At 37.0% G+C, this 16,502-nt stretch overlaps 1 protein-coding gene across 2 annotated transcripts; it reads right to left on the reverse strand.

Moving 5' to 3' along the window:
• Positions 1–1,111: 1,111 nt before the first annotated feature.
• On the reverse strand, positions 1,112–13,581 carry CYB5R2_1 (NADH-cytochrome b5 reductase 2). 2 transcript variants are annotated; one of them, XM_051216498.1, is made up of 8 exons: positions 13,487–13,581; positions 13,312–13,449; positions 13,206–13,278; positions 13,061–13,167; positions 11,980–12,109; positions 8,337–8,506; positions 4,607–4,706; positions 1,112–1,552 (listed from the first exon to the last, which is right to left on the reverse strand). In XM_051216498.1, the coding sequence occupies exons 1-8, from the start codon at positions 13,508–13,510 to the stop codon at positions 1,377–1,379; spliced, it is 918 nt and encodes a 305-aa protein (XP_051067087.1). In that variant the 5' UTR covers positions 13,511–13,581; the 3' UTR covers positions 1,112–1,376. The 2 variants fall into 2 exon arrangements, with proteins under 2 accessions (XP_051067087.1, XP_051067088.1); XM_051216499.1 differs by having other exon boundaries at positions 1,165–1,552; positions 13,206–13,449.
• Between the last annotated feature and the right edge of the window lie 2,921 nt (positions 13,582–16,502).

Genomic DNA, 16,502 nt, shown 5'->3' on the forward strand with positions numbered 1-16,502 from the left:
ACATATGGAACTCAAAACAACTGTCAGTCAACATCAAAGTCGAAATCTTCAATACGAACGTCAAAACAGTTCTATTGTACGGAGCTGAAACTTGGAAAACTACTACAACCATTACCAAAAAGGTACAATTATTTATAAACAGTTGTCTACGCAAGACACTCAATTCCGTTGGCCAGAAACAATCAGCAACAGCCTACTGTGGGAGAGAACAAACCAGCTCCCACCTGAAGAGGAAATTAGTAAAACTCACTGGAAATGGATAAGACATGTATTGCGGAAATCACCAAACTGCATCACGAGGTAAGCGCTAACTTGGAATCCTGAAGGAAAACGGAAAAGAAGACCAAAGAACACACTGCGTCGAGAATCGGAAGTAGACATGGAAAGAATGAATAGTAACTGGAAAGAACTGCCCAAAACAGAGTTGGCTAGAGAATCTTGATCGATGGCCTATGATCAACAAGGGGTAACAGGCATAACGAAAAGTAAGTAACAACAAACAACTTGTCAAAGGGTGATGGAACGATTCAGTCTATCAGACTCGTTCAGTTCCTTAATCAGAGGTCCGTCACCATCTTCCAGAAATAAAGGACCTAGCTCGTATAGGTTGAATAACTTTAGAACTTTCGCTTCTCCATGTGGGCAGGAAGTCATTTTCACAAAGAGTGAAACAGTCTGCTTGAAGACGCTAGTTGACAAAGCATCTTGACGCTCATTCGGAGAGCTTTACCTAGCGTTCAGGACGTCTTTAAATATTCAATTTTTAGGATAAATGAAGTATACGGAAATATAATCCTGTCAAAATAATTGATTGTCAGTAATCTCAAAAAGTGAAACAATTTTATGTCCAGTCGAATATATTTCCTATACAGGCAGTTCAAATACTATATAGTAGAGATATAATATCCGTTAAAAACCACACACTAATGTATTAGCTAATTGAATCAACTAGTCGTTCTAATAGTTAGTAATCGAAATAATCGCCTCAATCATTTATTTCAGTAATCTATTAACTTGGAATCCTCAACGATCATCTGACTATTAATAGACAATCTCATTGGAGATAATTAACCGTATTGATTTGAATCAATTGGAAGCAGACCTCTCATGGAATATGTATCTAATTACATCGATATGTATAGTAATTGGAAAAACTTAGAAAACTTAAGCATAAAGTATTTATTTAAAACATTTGACAATCGATATTATTAGATAAAGAAAATAAATGATAATAGTAGTATCTTGCCCATGCAAAATAGAACCCAATATAATAAGTTAATGTTATCATGACAACTAATGAAAAGTTACAGAGTAATTGGAACCAACAAAACCAATTAAAATCAATCAAATAGATTAACAATAAACAAACCAAATACTTAAAAGACATGAATCATATTTTTTGGATAATCTAATTTAGTAAGTGATGGAAGGCAAGCAAATTCAATAAATGATGGTGGACCACAAATTAATGTGATTGTATCATTATCTTTCACTGGATAAATATGCTCTTGTAACATTTGTTCATTCACATAACCAGTACTGTATGCCCAACCTATATTGAACAATTAAAGATAAACAACAAGAGCACACAGTTTAATGGATATTTTTAGATTTAAAGGGAAAAAAATTTAACTAATCTGATCCAACAGGGAGGATGCAAGTGTCTGCATGTTTCTGTGGGTCAAAAAACTTTACCGGTGATAAATAAATAATATAGTTATCATATCCCAATGAGTAGAAATATTAGATTTTCTGAAGTTTCGTGACTTAGTGTAAGTCACTTCTTCAGGGAATAAATAAACAAATTAAAATTAATCGAAGTTTAAATAGTACAACGGAACAATGTAAGAATATGTGATCAATCAAAATACAGGTTTCAACAGGTTAATGTCATGTCATTTCGGTCAAGGTGATTCATGAGTGATATGTATGTAAATTTGTGTGTATGTATGTGTGTACTGTTTGAGGATGAAAAATTGTGTGACCTTTATAGTGAGAAAGGATAGAGTTTAATTTGTGAGATGATAGTGTGAATTATAAATACGATCAGACTGAATGGCTAGGATAGATAGTCCAAGTAGGATGTATGGTAAGGCCTTCTTTTCTATTGAGAGATATAGGATTAAGCATTATATGGAACGCTTCAGCTACTCTCCTTTCGTTGTAATTGGAAAAGCCTTTTTGTAATATTTTGATATTTTTAAAATCAATTTGGTGGTCGTTGAAAATGGCATGAACTGCTATTGCCGATTTAATTTGAAGTTGATCCAAATCTACGGGATTGTTAGGAGGTTTCTTTGTGTACCTAAAATGTTCTTTGGCTCTAGTCAAGATTTCGCGAGACGACTCTCCAATATAGAAGGCATCACAATGGACATGAATGGGATTTTTTCTTTTAAGCGAACTAAAGTATTTCGAAGTGTGTTCGTTGTTTTGTAATATACTTTAATTCTGTGTTGTTTTAAGATTCTTTGGAGTTCTTCTGTTGTGCCATGACGGTATGGTAGAACTGCAGTACCAATCCATGGCGTTTCATTCGAATCATTATTATAACGTACTGAACTGTCTTGTTTTAATATACTGCTAATAATCTTCATAGGAAAATTATTAAATTGTAAGATGCTAATTACATTCTTTTGTTCTTTTTGTTTGTCTTCCTCTGATGTGATGATCTTGCTAGCTCTTCTAAAAAGATTTAATGCTAGCGAGATCTTAACACTAAAAGGATGTGATGAATGGAAGTCAATATAACGATTTGAGTGCGTAGGTTTTCGGTAAATGGATAGGTTTAGAATTCTATTTGGATTTCTTTTTACTAAGCAATCCAAGAATGGTAGCTCACCACGTTCATTTTCATTCGTGAATTTGATGTGAGATGAAAGTGAATTTATCCGTTTTGAAAAAGATCTTAGATGAGTCTTTTTTTAAAACAACAAATGTATCATCTACATATCTAAGCCAAATTCGTGGTATAATGTTGTGGGCGAAGATATTTGATTCTATGTATGCCATAAAAAGGTTGGCTACAATCGGGGACACGGGGGGTCCCATTTCTACACCGTTAGTTTGTTTGTATAAAATACCGTTAAAAGTAAATAGAGTTGAATTTAAGTAGAGTTTTAGTGATCTCATGATTAGACTGATGCCCAACGGACATCTGTCAAAAAGAGTATTGTCGTTCTCTAGTAAACCACTAATGAATTCTAAGCATTTATCAATGGGAATACTGATGTATAGAGAAACGAGATCAAAGCTTACCATGATCTCATTCTTCTCGATGATTAATCCAGATAATTTTGATTTAAAGTCATATGTATCTTTAATCACATTATGTAAGTTGAGCTGTAGTGGTTTTAATATATTGCTTATATATTTCGATAATGCATGTGTTGAGGTGTTTGTGAAGTCTACTATCGATATAAGGGGAGTACCTGGTTTATGAATTTTCGGTAAACCATAAAACTGTGAAACATTACATGATTTGGGATGCAGAGCAAACCAAAGCGAGACCCTAATGATAGGTTTTAGCTCTTTCAAAAGTAATCATGAATAAAACAGATTATATTAGTAAAGCTCTTGAACATCTCTCTACAGAACCATATGAAAAGATCAATCCAAAAAGTTCGCTAACGATTAAAAATAAAGTTAAATCAGAAACAAGTCAACTTTTGAAAGAGCTAAAACCTATCATTAGGGTCTCGCTTTGGTTTGCTCTGCATCCCAAATCATGTAATGTAGGTTGCTAGGTAACTCGGCATTGCGCTGAACATTGTTTGATGTTACTTATTTAAAGACAACTGATAGAGACCCTGTATCTACATTTGGTGCCTACTCATACTTATCAGAAAAGTGTGTCCGTAATCCAATGGGATTCATCACGTGTCATCATATGACACACCAAAAAAATATGAATATTCTTTTGAATACAAATAAGTAGCTGATTCACAATTTATTGGTCACTGTGTGGTGATCAATGTCATGTGTGTCAAGTCCTTCTTAGTGCAGATCGAATGCTGTCGACCAAGTTGCCATGTGGCCGCCAATCTAGGTGACTCGACACTGTGTGCACTATGTTAGGATTAGATCGTGGTTGGAGGTAGTCGACAGGAAATCTCTGGACCCGGGTTTCGTGCTACGTGATCCCGTGTCACCCAGCTTCACAGTCAGAGACGTTATCACTGAATCCGTCAGGGAGCACCAGTTCCCTCAAGATTACAGGTACACCTTGCTGACAAGTTTCAAGTAGCACGAAACCCGGGTCCAGGGTTTCCTGTCAACTACCTCCAACCACCATCTAAGTAGCTTTTTAAAAATAACAACTATTATCTGTTTACTATGTAATATTTCATTTGAAGCATGACTGATGCACTCTTAGAGACTTTCCATATCCATTCATTATCTGTATTCATTAAAATTGAAGGAAAATTTGGTCTGAGTTACAATTTTAACCGAACTTATAATAATTACACTATGCAGTCAATTCATTTCAATTTTCCCCAGTATTATTGATCGTTTTCCATATATTACCTAATAATTTATCTTTAACAATAACAAATAAATGATAAATGTGAATGAAGTAATAAATGAATAAAGGTATAATACTTACGTTCCGGTGCTTCATTCAATGTATACCAAAGACGAAAATGATTTGGATATTTATCTTTGAAATTTTCTAGTTCATCACGTAGTATAATATCTTTTTCACTCTGAAATATTAATAATGATCAAAGAACCTAATTACATCAATTAAAGAAACTACCATTTTAGACAATGATGTAAAGTGAATTTATTTCTTGTTTGTATGAAACTAGATCTGCAAAGACAACTGGTATAATAAATAATAATAATAACAATATAGATATAAACAGTACACATCTTAGGTTATATAAAATGATGAACAACTATTTCAGCGATCTATAACATACAAACACATTTTAATCAGTATAAGCATTTGTGAAGATTGTAGTATTTTCAAAGTTCAATTCATGAGTTGATTTATGCTAAACCACCATTGAAAACTTGGAAGGACTAGATGACTGTTTCATCCTAGTGTGAGTCTCCTCGAATAAAGTTAGACATTAACACTGTTGAATGTCAGGATAAGCGTTAGCCTGGGAGTCCTGGGTTCGAATCTCGTGTGCGAGATCGTGGATACGCACGCTGAGGAGTCCCATACTAGAACGGAACGGCCGTCCAGTGCTCTCAAGTTTTCGATGGTGGTTTTTTATTTATTTATTTGAACTCATAAACATTGGTACAAAGGAGTACAAAATATGCGACACACAAGTCACTTGATTAGTTGGTAAGTTGTGATACTGCCCGGGTGCCCAGACCAAAACAGGTGATTCCCTTAAGGAGCTACACCCGGAGCCTAGGATCCAAAGATCTGATCCACAACGCAGTGGAGCAACGTGCAGAGATGCAGTCCCATGGTAACCGGTGACCAACAATTGGTTCATGTGCCATTCGTTCCATCAGGATACTGGAGCCCATGTGCACCATTAGTTTGGAATCAGGGTATTCCAACTCCCTTAGATAGATCCTCCCCTACAACCTACCCACCTAAAGCGCCAGAAATTCGCTTTTCGTCCTCTCAATTTGACAAACACAGCACCCGTGAGAAGACAGTGAGCAGGAGTTCCCTGTCAATGATTTTATACGCATGGCCACATTAGAGCATTTCAAGAGGAAGAGAGGACTCTCCCTACCCTCAGCCGTACCACGGCATTTGGGGCAGTTTAGACCACCTAGTGAATTCAACTGTTAAAATAAATTTTTGTCAATGACTTGTAATGGGATCCAGAACGTATGCCTTTTTTATCTATGGCTTGCTAACTGAATGTACATGCAGTTTTGTGTTGATGTTTGGACAGTGTGAAATAAATGCACATCCACTTTGGTTCAAACGAAAAACGACTTTTTATCAAGCAACTAATATGCCACAACCATCACTATTTTAAATGGTATTTCACATTATTGTGTTATGTTTGTGCTTCTAAATTATCTGTAGAAAGAATTGGTTTATATATTCTAAAAGATAAGTGAGTTGTTAAGTGTATATTATTAAAATGAAGTAACCTAAAATGATGATAAATTCATTTCTTTAAAAAGAAAAATCAAGTTATATGATCTAGGAAATACTGAATAGATGTTTCGCTTTAAAATAGAGACACATCAATGTCATGTACTTTGGACCTTTAAAAAAAATCATAAAACAGATTACTAAAATTGTGCTCACTATTTACTTGCTTTTTTTAACCGATATCAATTGATTATTTATTTATTTATTTAAACACATAAATGTTGGTACAAGAGGGCACCAAATATGTATGCGCCACACCATATTTGCGTGGGTGGGCTGCGATACTGCCCGGATGCGCAAACCGAAGCAGGTGGTTTTCTTAGGGGGTCACACTTCGAGCCTTTGACCTAAAGGTCTGATCCACAAGGCAGTGCAGCATCGTAAGGAGATGCAGTCCCATGGTAGCCGGTGACCAACGACTGGTTCATACGCCACTTGTTCCCGCAGGATACTGGAGCCCATGTGCACCATTGGTTTGGAATCCGGTTAAAGCGCCGGACATTCGCTTTTCGTCCTCTCATTTTCGTGAACAACACCCCCGCCACGAGAAGGCAGTGAGGACTTTTCTGACAGAGGCTATATACGCGTGGCCGTGTGAGAGCATTTCGAGAGAGAGAGAGAGAGAGAGAGAGAGAGAGAGAGAGAGAGAGAGAGAGAGCGAACTCTCACCACTCTCGGCCATACCAGGGCATTTGGGGGCAGAATACTAATCAATTTCATAGTCAGTCAAATATAATGTAAAATCTGGCACATTAATAAATCAATTTGAGTTTCCATAGCATATTGACACGGTAAAATAATAATTATCAAGACAAATGATAGAGTAGTAGAAGCAGTTAGTGTCAGTTGTTATGGGCACCATTAGACATAAACAATATGATTCTGAACGAAGAATAAAATGGTAGAATAAAATAAATAAGGTAATTTAATAACTCAAGATTTAAGTAGGACAGAGAGTGAAGGCATTTGTTCAATTGCCACCGATTCGAAACCATATCACTTAACACCTGAGATTATTGTTTACGATAGTTGTGTGAACGTCGACCAGGCAATCTACAATCTATTTAGATGACCCAAGGAGATAATCAATAACCTCGTCGGCTGATGCAACTTCTTGACTAACATCTAATTTTCTTCCAACTGGCTCTCAACTCTTTAATATAGGAAGTGGAGATAGGTGGTGGCTGGGCATACATAACATGCCTCAGCCATCACGCTTGAGAAGGATTTACTCCTTCATCACCGATTTCTTAGACTAAAAAGACGTTTATTAAACTATGAAATTACGCAAATAATTTTGACAGATATATTTTGAGGTGGTTATCAATCAGCTAGTCATCAACTAAAGATCAGACATAAATGTTTATTGTCCCAAGTTTCCATGCCTTACATCAACACAGCCAAAGAAGAAAGTAATGAGTAAAAAAAGAACTTGAAATTTCAACTGAGATAGAAATATAGTCAACAGAAATACGTTTCAAAAGGAAAAAAATCGAGATGTCCAAATAAGAATGTAGGAGTAACACTTACTGTGACTATCTCTACTTTTCTGGGAATTGACCTGACAACTTCATTTCTCTATGCTAATGGGGTACGACAACTTGAACCGATGTACATACTTACAGGTTCTACGTTGTGGTTGACTGACTGATTGAGTAACATTTAACTCAAGATTTCGAGGAACATAAAGAATGAATAAGACGTATCCACCGAGAAAACTTGCGCGATTTCACTCAACGACTAATTACGTATATACCATAGACCTTTAACCAGGATTCCTGAACCTATGAACATGAGTCAAACCAGCAGTTATTTTGTGAACTAATCCTTCCTCGATCTTCATGCCTTTACGACCTTCCAAACTTACAAGTGAACGAGGGTTGGATGTTACTATAGGTGGTGACTAAGCATACGCACCGTAAAGGTTCATACTCGAACCAGACGACTAGTCGTTCATACTTATTACAGTACTCATAAATCTCAACATTAAGTGTTCTGTAGTTTTATTATAATCGAGGGATGCTTTGAAGATGCTTACGATCAAACACTTGCAGTCTATATACATCCCTTGATTTCATAGACCACGTTTTAAAGTCATAGTGATACATGACAAATTAATGTAGAGTATTTTCACCTCCTCGTTGACAGGCAAAGATCTCGTCTGGGTTACAAGGAGCTAGTGTCAAAAATGCAAATGATAACAGTGAAAATGTACAACTAATGTAAAATTCCCCACATATTTAAATCCACGTACCACATTGGCAAAGACCATGGCTATTTGTGTTGTATCATCTTTAGACTGAAGTATGTAAGATAATAGCTGGAACATTGGTGTTATACCAGACCCGCCACAAATCATATTGACATGTTTCACTTTTACAGGATTAGGTGAACTACGTAGATCCGGCTTTATATGGAATAAACCTAGGTGTAAGAAAAACAAATGCAAAATATTGATAGCCTTTTTTCACAAGGTCGGAGGCTTTCATAAATAAAATCTAATCGATTTTTGATTTTCGTAGAAACTACTCAATATGTGGTTATTAAGGCCATGAAAGGCATGAAATCAGAAGGGTACAAGGGTTTCCTGTCAACTAACTCCAACCATACAGCATCCCAACGTAGTGCAAATGATATCGAGTCACCTGAACGAGTAGCCGCACTAATTTGGTTGATAGAATTCAGTCAGCACTAAAATGACAAGGCAAGTATGACACTGTTAACTACTTAGTGATCAATCAATTTTAAATACGTCAGGCCTGCAGAAGTCAGTTATCGCTCGAATGGCCTAGTAGTAACATCTCATAGTGCAAAGCTGAATGACACGGGTTCATACCCATTAAGCAGCATCAGTCTCTTCAAAACTAGAGGAAAGAATTGCAGAACTGTTAAATGGTACGAAAATTAGTTCCAGGGTTTTCTGTCGACTTCCTCCAAATACCTGACATGCCTATTCGCTTATTTCTTCGAAATAGCTACATATAAATGGCCAGATACAATGAGTGAGACTTTTATTTAGCTGTTGCCGAAATATACAATAAGCAAACCAGTTAAAATAAGGATTCACCATTCCTATTCTCTTTAGAATATATGAATTAATAAACAGTAATAAAAATATTATATTTAGCATGAAGAGAACCGAAAGCGGAATGGTAATAAATAACTAGTTACCAGTCAACATGGATTGGAATCCTAACAGATATTGAACGCTTACAGGTTATTATAAAAACACAATCTTAAAGCGTCATCGATCTTGAGCCATATTACCTGAGTTATCCAACCACTGATTTACACTAACCCCAATACTACATCCCAAACATGAAGTCGACATACCTGTACGTGATAAAATTCAATTATTGCAGATATCGGCTTCATATATTGACTTGACCATCACTAACTATTTACTAACCAAACTGTTGTGGATGCGGAGGAATAGACCAAAAATTATCATGTTAAGTCCAATGGTGTCCTTGGACTTCAAATGGACATTTTCTATTGGTCGATATCTGTTCACTTGTTGAATATTGTACAAAATGTTGTTTTCTATTTTATGGTACGATGTGGTATGCTTGATTGGTATATAAACAAAGTATGTTTGCAATATAATGATTCATATCTCCGAGGCTGTGACTTGTATTCTGGACTCAACTAACTGGGCTAGACAGGGAAGTGGGACCAATCGAGACTCTAGGCCGTCCGTATGTGTCACTGTAATCGATCGATAACACAGGGTAGAAATCGATCGCAACCTAAAGCCATAACACCAAACCCTACTCAAGAGAGAATTACAACGATTACCCCCCGCCCCCCCCCAAAAAAGAAACAAATCCTAGTCCGTAAAGATGTATGATATTTTCAACCGATTTTTTATTTTAATTTGGTATTCTACATATCATCATCAGCATTACTCATTCGGCTGTTTTACGGAACGCAAACAATGCATTCAAAACATCTTCTTCTGAAAGCTATGCAATACTACAGAGCGGATAGTTTGGGCCAAAACAACATGGTTTCGTTAAAACGAAAGTGTTTTTTTGTGTCTGGGTTGATTAACAAGATGTTGCAAAAAAATATGGCAATTTCTTCCGAAATATCTGGAAATAAGCAGATGCTACTGACCGTGAGGCTACACTCCTGCATCAAAAAGATACTAAATAAACTTAATATTACTACTATTATTGGGAAAATAAGTGGAACGATCAAAACACCTGACTACTTCATCCTCTATAATCCAGACGAGGTACTGATACAGATTAGCCATGAAATAAAATGTTCTGTGCACCTTATTACGATGAATCTTGCAGTAGGAAGCTAGTTCCTTAAAAATCAAAAGAAATTACCAACTCTGGAAGTATATCTGATGTAAATCTGGATGAATGGGCAGCATCACTTGACGCAGTCAATAATGGCCAGTTAGTTGCAGACGTTAATTTGACTAACATTGTATTATTATTATTATTATTATTATTATTATTATTTTAACACATAGATACTGGTACAAGGAGGCATCGAACAGATGTGCGCATCATAAATCATTCGATTCATGTAAGGGCTGCGATACTGCCCGGGTGCCCAAACCGAAGCAGATGGTTCTCTTAGGGGGTCACACTTCGAGCCTTTGACCTAAAGGTCTAATCCACAAGGCAGTGGAGCATCGTAAGGAGATGCAGTCCCATGGTAGCCGGTGACCAACGATTGGTTCATACGCCACTTGTTCCCGCAGGATACTGGAGCCCATGTGCACCATTGGTTTGGAATCCGGTTAAAGCGCCGGACATTCGCTTTTCGTCCTCTCATTTTCGTGAACAACACCCCCGCCACGAGAAGGCAGTGAGGACTTTTCTGACAGAGGCTATATACGCGTGGCCGTGTGAGAGCATTTCGAGAGAGAGAGAGCGAACTCTCACCACTCTCGGCCATACCAGGGCATTTGTGGGCTACATCTCACGTCGCTCTACTGCCTCGTGGATTAGACCTTTAGGTCAAAGGCTCGAAGTGTAACCCCCTAAGAAAACCATCTACTTCGGTTTGGGCTCCCGGGCAGTATCACAGCCCTTACATGAATCGAATGATTTATGCTGCGCACATCTGTTTGGTGCCTCCTTGTACTAATATTTATGTTTAAATAAACAAAATAAATCTGTTACTTTGGCTACCCAACGTCGAGATCAATGAGTACGATTTGTTCCTATTTTGTAAGCATTTTTAGATATTCAGAATGCTGAGTCATTGTTCCAAGGCATCAGGAATTATTATCTTAAGTAATACTGCAAATACATGGTCTTGAGATTAATTTTCTTTTTAACGTATTTCTGGGATTATGATTTATCTCTTGATTATCATATAGGAATTTAAAAAGGTTCTTCTCATTTAATTCCTTGGGTTAAGCTCAATGATAATTTTAAAGGTGGCTTCGTGACTAAGCTCTACAAGAGAATAGTAGTGACATGCACAGACTGTATAATTCACTGAATGGGTCTGAACTTCTAAGAAAAGTTCTTTTATGTTTAAGACGTCCAACTAATAATTCTCAGGAATTATGTAAAATTGCGTCAAAGAGTTTCCACTTCTAAATCAATGCAAATAAACATTCTCATCCTAGTCAGAGCATGTTTTTGTTTATATATAAGGAAAACTGCTTACCATTGAAATATGGTCCGTTCTTATTTAGTCAGGTAAATATTTTTTAGTCGAAAGGCAGTTTCTACCAGTCGGTATGCGCTGAAAACTGTTTTCTACTTTTTTAAGTAGTGTAGTGTATTATATTAGGTCCACTGACAGCGTAAATCGACAGATTTCAGCTAGAATAAATTTTAGCCCAATAATAGTATAAATAAGGTGACCCAAAACGACTTCAGCAATAATAGAAAGGAGTTACAAAAGCCACTAGAACATACCACACCCTTTGTATTCCAATTTTCCAGATGGACCACGAACATCAATAAATCCATCGATAGGGAGACTAGCCAAATATTGTGACATAACTCCACCTTTGGGAAATTTAGGATTAACGTTTCCTTTATACACCTAAACAACAGTAATAACGTTGAGTTATACGAATAATAATCGGCACTTTAAAAATGACGAGATCAATCAAGTGGTTGGTATAGTGGTACTTCTCCTTAAGACAGTAACTAGAGAACTACTGGGTGATTAGTCGACGTATGCCGTACTCAACAGCATTGTGAAGGGATCCTGTCCATAAGATGTTGAACATACTTATGAGTAGTCGTACTTTAAGCTTATGAATTCTGCACCCTATGAATCGAAGACATGGATTCTTAAACTAATGGACAACCTACTATTAAGTTCAACAGCTCCAGTCGCCTTAACAATATGCTTATGCTATGCTACGCAATCCTTTTTCCTATTTTAGAGCTATTCCTCCATATAACAGTGGATTTTACATTTTACCGTGCATTGTAGAACCATATTCTAATATCAAGACACGAAAACAAAGTCAGCTGGCCAACATCAGATCACCATGGAGTTACCAGATAATGGGTGACATGTAATACGAGGCTGCTGACACGTAAATAAAAAGGTGAAACAGACTCGTTGATTGCTGCTGCCACACTTTATATCAGAACAACATGAAGAAATCAACAGAATATGAAGCAGATTATATTAGATAATATCCACTTCAGCTGAAAGCTGGGTAGAAAAACATAATTCTACAAAAACTAATGAGATCGGCGAGTGGTAATAACTGGGTGGTATTATTATCTTGTACAATCCATGACTATATACGGGTAATAGAGAGGTTATTGTGAAGATAGTGCAATTTAGCTCGACTACCTTATCAGATTAAACAGTGGTCTCTTCCTAAAATCAAAATCTCCTATACTATGACTGCCTCCAGAATTGGTCTATAAAAACTGGGTGACCGTCGCTTAGATATAATGCAAAACAAACAAAACAGTTATGTACACTGGAAATAGCAGAAGTATGTGACTGACCTACAATATGAAGACTTACTTTTATGACAAAGTCAACATATCCTTTTTGGGTGTCTAATGTGATCGGAGTGTAAGGTCGAACCACCATGTTCCCATCAATTTTCGCACTGAAGTATACATGATTACCTAAAAGGAACGGTAACTAATTGGTTAAAAAACTTTACCAACAGGTAATCCAAGAACATGGTCAGCTGTGGGGAGACCTAGTTTTAGGCGGATTGTATCATGAGTGATGAACTAATTTATGGGGCTTAGAAAAAGATACCCTACACTTCTATCCACTACTCGTAAAGGAATTTTCGTATCACTATCCACAAGAGTTCTTTTCGGCTTCTTAGGCCTGAATATTAGTCCCAATACGACACCTGAAATAGCAACAACTGCCGATACTGAAGCAACAACAGCAATCTGAAAAAGAAATGCATCATAATAAACAGATGCTAACAACAGCCGTCGTGTTCTGCGTCATGTTCCAACCTCGACAAACGAATAACCGGGTTTGACTGACAGATGACCATGATGTCACAAAATTCCCTTTACTGTACTAAAACTAAAAGAATGTCAAACGCTGAGACAGTAGTTTTTGTTCAGTATCAACATGATTGAACCGGATGTTATCTTTTCCTAATAGAATATATAGATCATCATTCATATATATCTTCCAATACCTTCGCTTTAAACTTCTCGCTCTGTTACTTTGGGATTCTTATGTAAGAAGAATTGTCGGACAGTAGCGTTTACAAACACTGCGTAACCGTAACATTTTTACTTGCCCTAAACTTAAAGGTGTATTAAACCCTATTACGTTCCTACTTATACCATGTTGAAAAGCATGTAAATTAAACATCTGCTCATCATAAATAGCAAAAGAGGTCAAGAAGCTCCTAACACATAGGAGACACTTGAACATGCTCAGCTCTACAGGTAGTGAAGTATTCGAATCCATTTACTGCAGGCCTAAGACAGAATGAAATGCTTATAAGTAATTACATACATTTATGCTAAAAATGATTGTATATCCCAAATAAGCCATAAAATGTCACCCCACTATATAAAGATACAAAAGTAGAGGTGTGATGAAATCACTCCACTTCTACTCCATAAAGTTTACTGGCGTTTGTGGGTAATCACTCTTAAAGGGCCGAGGGCTTCCCAAAATGTCTTCAGATAACGACACTAGGACGGCGGCCTATAACACTGACAATGGCGATGTGTCCTTTGTTCTTTGAGAACGGAGGTTTGGCAGGAAGAGGACGTCGAGTGGAGTCGGCTGGAGGAGCGGTGTTGACTGTACCAGTCGCTGTCGAGAGAGAGAGAAAGAGAAGGGGTAGAACTAAGACGTCTAGTGGATGGACGGACAGTGGATTTAGATATCCCGGCAGACTGACACTGTTATGGAGATCAGAGCGCTGGTGGAATCGACATTTCGAGGTGATGTTTGGCACAGGCTGCGAAAAAGAAGGACGTGGCATGGCGAGTAGGACGACTGCGAAAGTGACTTTCGTTCAAAGGAGGGACAAGTGCGGTGTATGCTACTTATACTGACAGCTATACGTAGTATGTAGCCACAAACAGGAGCGGGAATATTGGCGTGAGTGATAACGCAAAGGTGACATGAATATGTATTTGATGTATGATTTTCATATTTTACTAAGCCACTGTGTAGTTTCGTATCCAAAATTAGATCGGTTTACCCTGCATGAATTTAACTTAGGTGAGTTACGTTGAAATATGGAGACCAATAAGCGGTGTGTCCGATAAGATAAGACTACAGGAATGCACAAGTGGACCAGCGGTTATTAAAAAGAGAATTCCAGAAAAATGGTAGCAACGGAAATCAGTCACAGAAATATTCCCATAGTTACACATTAAGTGGATTTGTGTATCCAAGGTTGATTTTCATGAAAACTCTGTAATCATAATAAATAATCACTGTAGAACTCAGAGTAATGTTAAAACAGCTGTGCCAAAAGTTTACAACCCTTAATGACTGCGAATATGTCATAAGGAATTGTCTAGGATAGTACATCCAGTTTGTTTAGCTCAAACCTCAGAATATGAGATTCAAACATCGAATTCTTGCTTCGGATATAAAAATGCTATACCTGGAGGACCTTGGTGACGAGAGGTCAAAATAACTACGAGTCTTCCTGGCTTACCGTATGTAGTTAGACTGAGGTCCATGAACCTGTTTTCACCATCTTGTGGCTAGTAATGAGGTGCCCTAATACTGGCTTAACAACTACTGAAAGACGATTATGGTATCGATATGTCTCATCTTTCTCTTCCGTCTGAGATTAATCAGGAAGACGTTCACAAAACGTTCGAAAGTACAGATTAACTATCTACAACTGTAATCTCGTATTTTGTATCCAGCTGTGAATCTTTAGAATTCTTTGTAGAAACATATGTCATCTCATCCTGCCAGTAAGTCCAATAACTTCAGGTTTTTACAGTGCCCCAAATCACTAGAACTAACATGGATCACCTGATCTCCTGTCCTTATATTTTATTATTGAATACAAATCGTTCTGGATCCTAAAACGAACAAAATCCAACCAAGTGAAGTTGACTCGCGTAATATCATTCGAATAACTCTTTTTTATATCATCTATCTAAAATTAGACCTAATTGTTTACCGTTAAATTATTCTCAAAAAATTATCAACAACTTCATCATATCCTGGCCCATGGGTTTTGAGGGGATTCATATCTAAAACTTTAAACGCGATCAGTCAAGTTTATTAACTTGTTCCGTGAGTTTTAATCCAGGTTTATAATTTCAGAAAGGCAAGTTTGATATACTACCTAAGCCTGAGCGCAGCCCGCATCTACCACATTCGGCGCAGTAAAGGTCTTAATATAGATAAATAGGCCTTAATATGTTTATTGTAATGTGATTGTGGCTGTAACTGAGGTTCTTGACCAAGTTCGGGTGTTAAGCCTTTCTACTCTTGTCAGTTATACCAGAATCGAATTTCTTCGTTCACTGTGCATTTCTGTCATGTTGTTGCCATTGTCCCGATTAAAGTTTGTCGTGGTTGAATTGGGACAAAAAAGCTAACAGATGATATTGATGATATTTTTTATTGCAAACAATAACTTGTAGACTTTCATGTCTTGCTATTCGATAAGCAGTTGTCTCTCGATAACTGTGGTAACGAAGTTAGATCCTTGTGAAATCACTGATTTTCGTGATCTTATAAATTAAAGGATAAGTTGCAGGAGCATACTCTTAGGTCTGTATGTAAACTACAGCAACGGATTCAAGATGTTGATCAGAGAGCTCCCATATATGTAGTTTTTGAGCAGCAGATTTGTAGTGGTATTAGTTATAACCACACAATCCTCAAAGTTGAACGTGAGATAACTGGGAAAATAGATATACAACACTTAACACGAAGTGAGGGTTAAACATGGTGAACGCGGAAACATTCACTCAATTAATTCAATCAGAGAGCT

The sequence above is a fragment of the Schistosoma haematobium genome, chromosome 4 (assembly GCF_000699445.3).
Source record: "Schistosoma haematobium chromosome 4, whole genome shotgun sequence".
NCBI classification, from domain to species: Eukaryota; Metazoa; Platyhelminthes; class Trematoda; order Strigeidida; family Schistosomatidae; genus Schistosoma; species Schistosoma haematobium.

Coding starts and splice junctions, on each gene's coding strand:
- CYB5R2_1 (XM_051216498.1), bottom strand. CDS start 13,510: ATGACGCAGAACACGACGGCTGTT. Junction 13,450..13,486: donor CGCAGAACACGACGGCTGTT/GTTAGCATCTGT, acceptor TTTCTTTTTCAG/ATTGCTGTTGTTGCTTCAGT. Junction 8,507..11,979: donor ATTGGAATACAAAGGGTGTG/GTATGTTCTAGT, acceptor TCTTACACCTAG/GTTTATTCCATATAAAGCCG.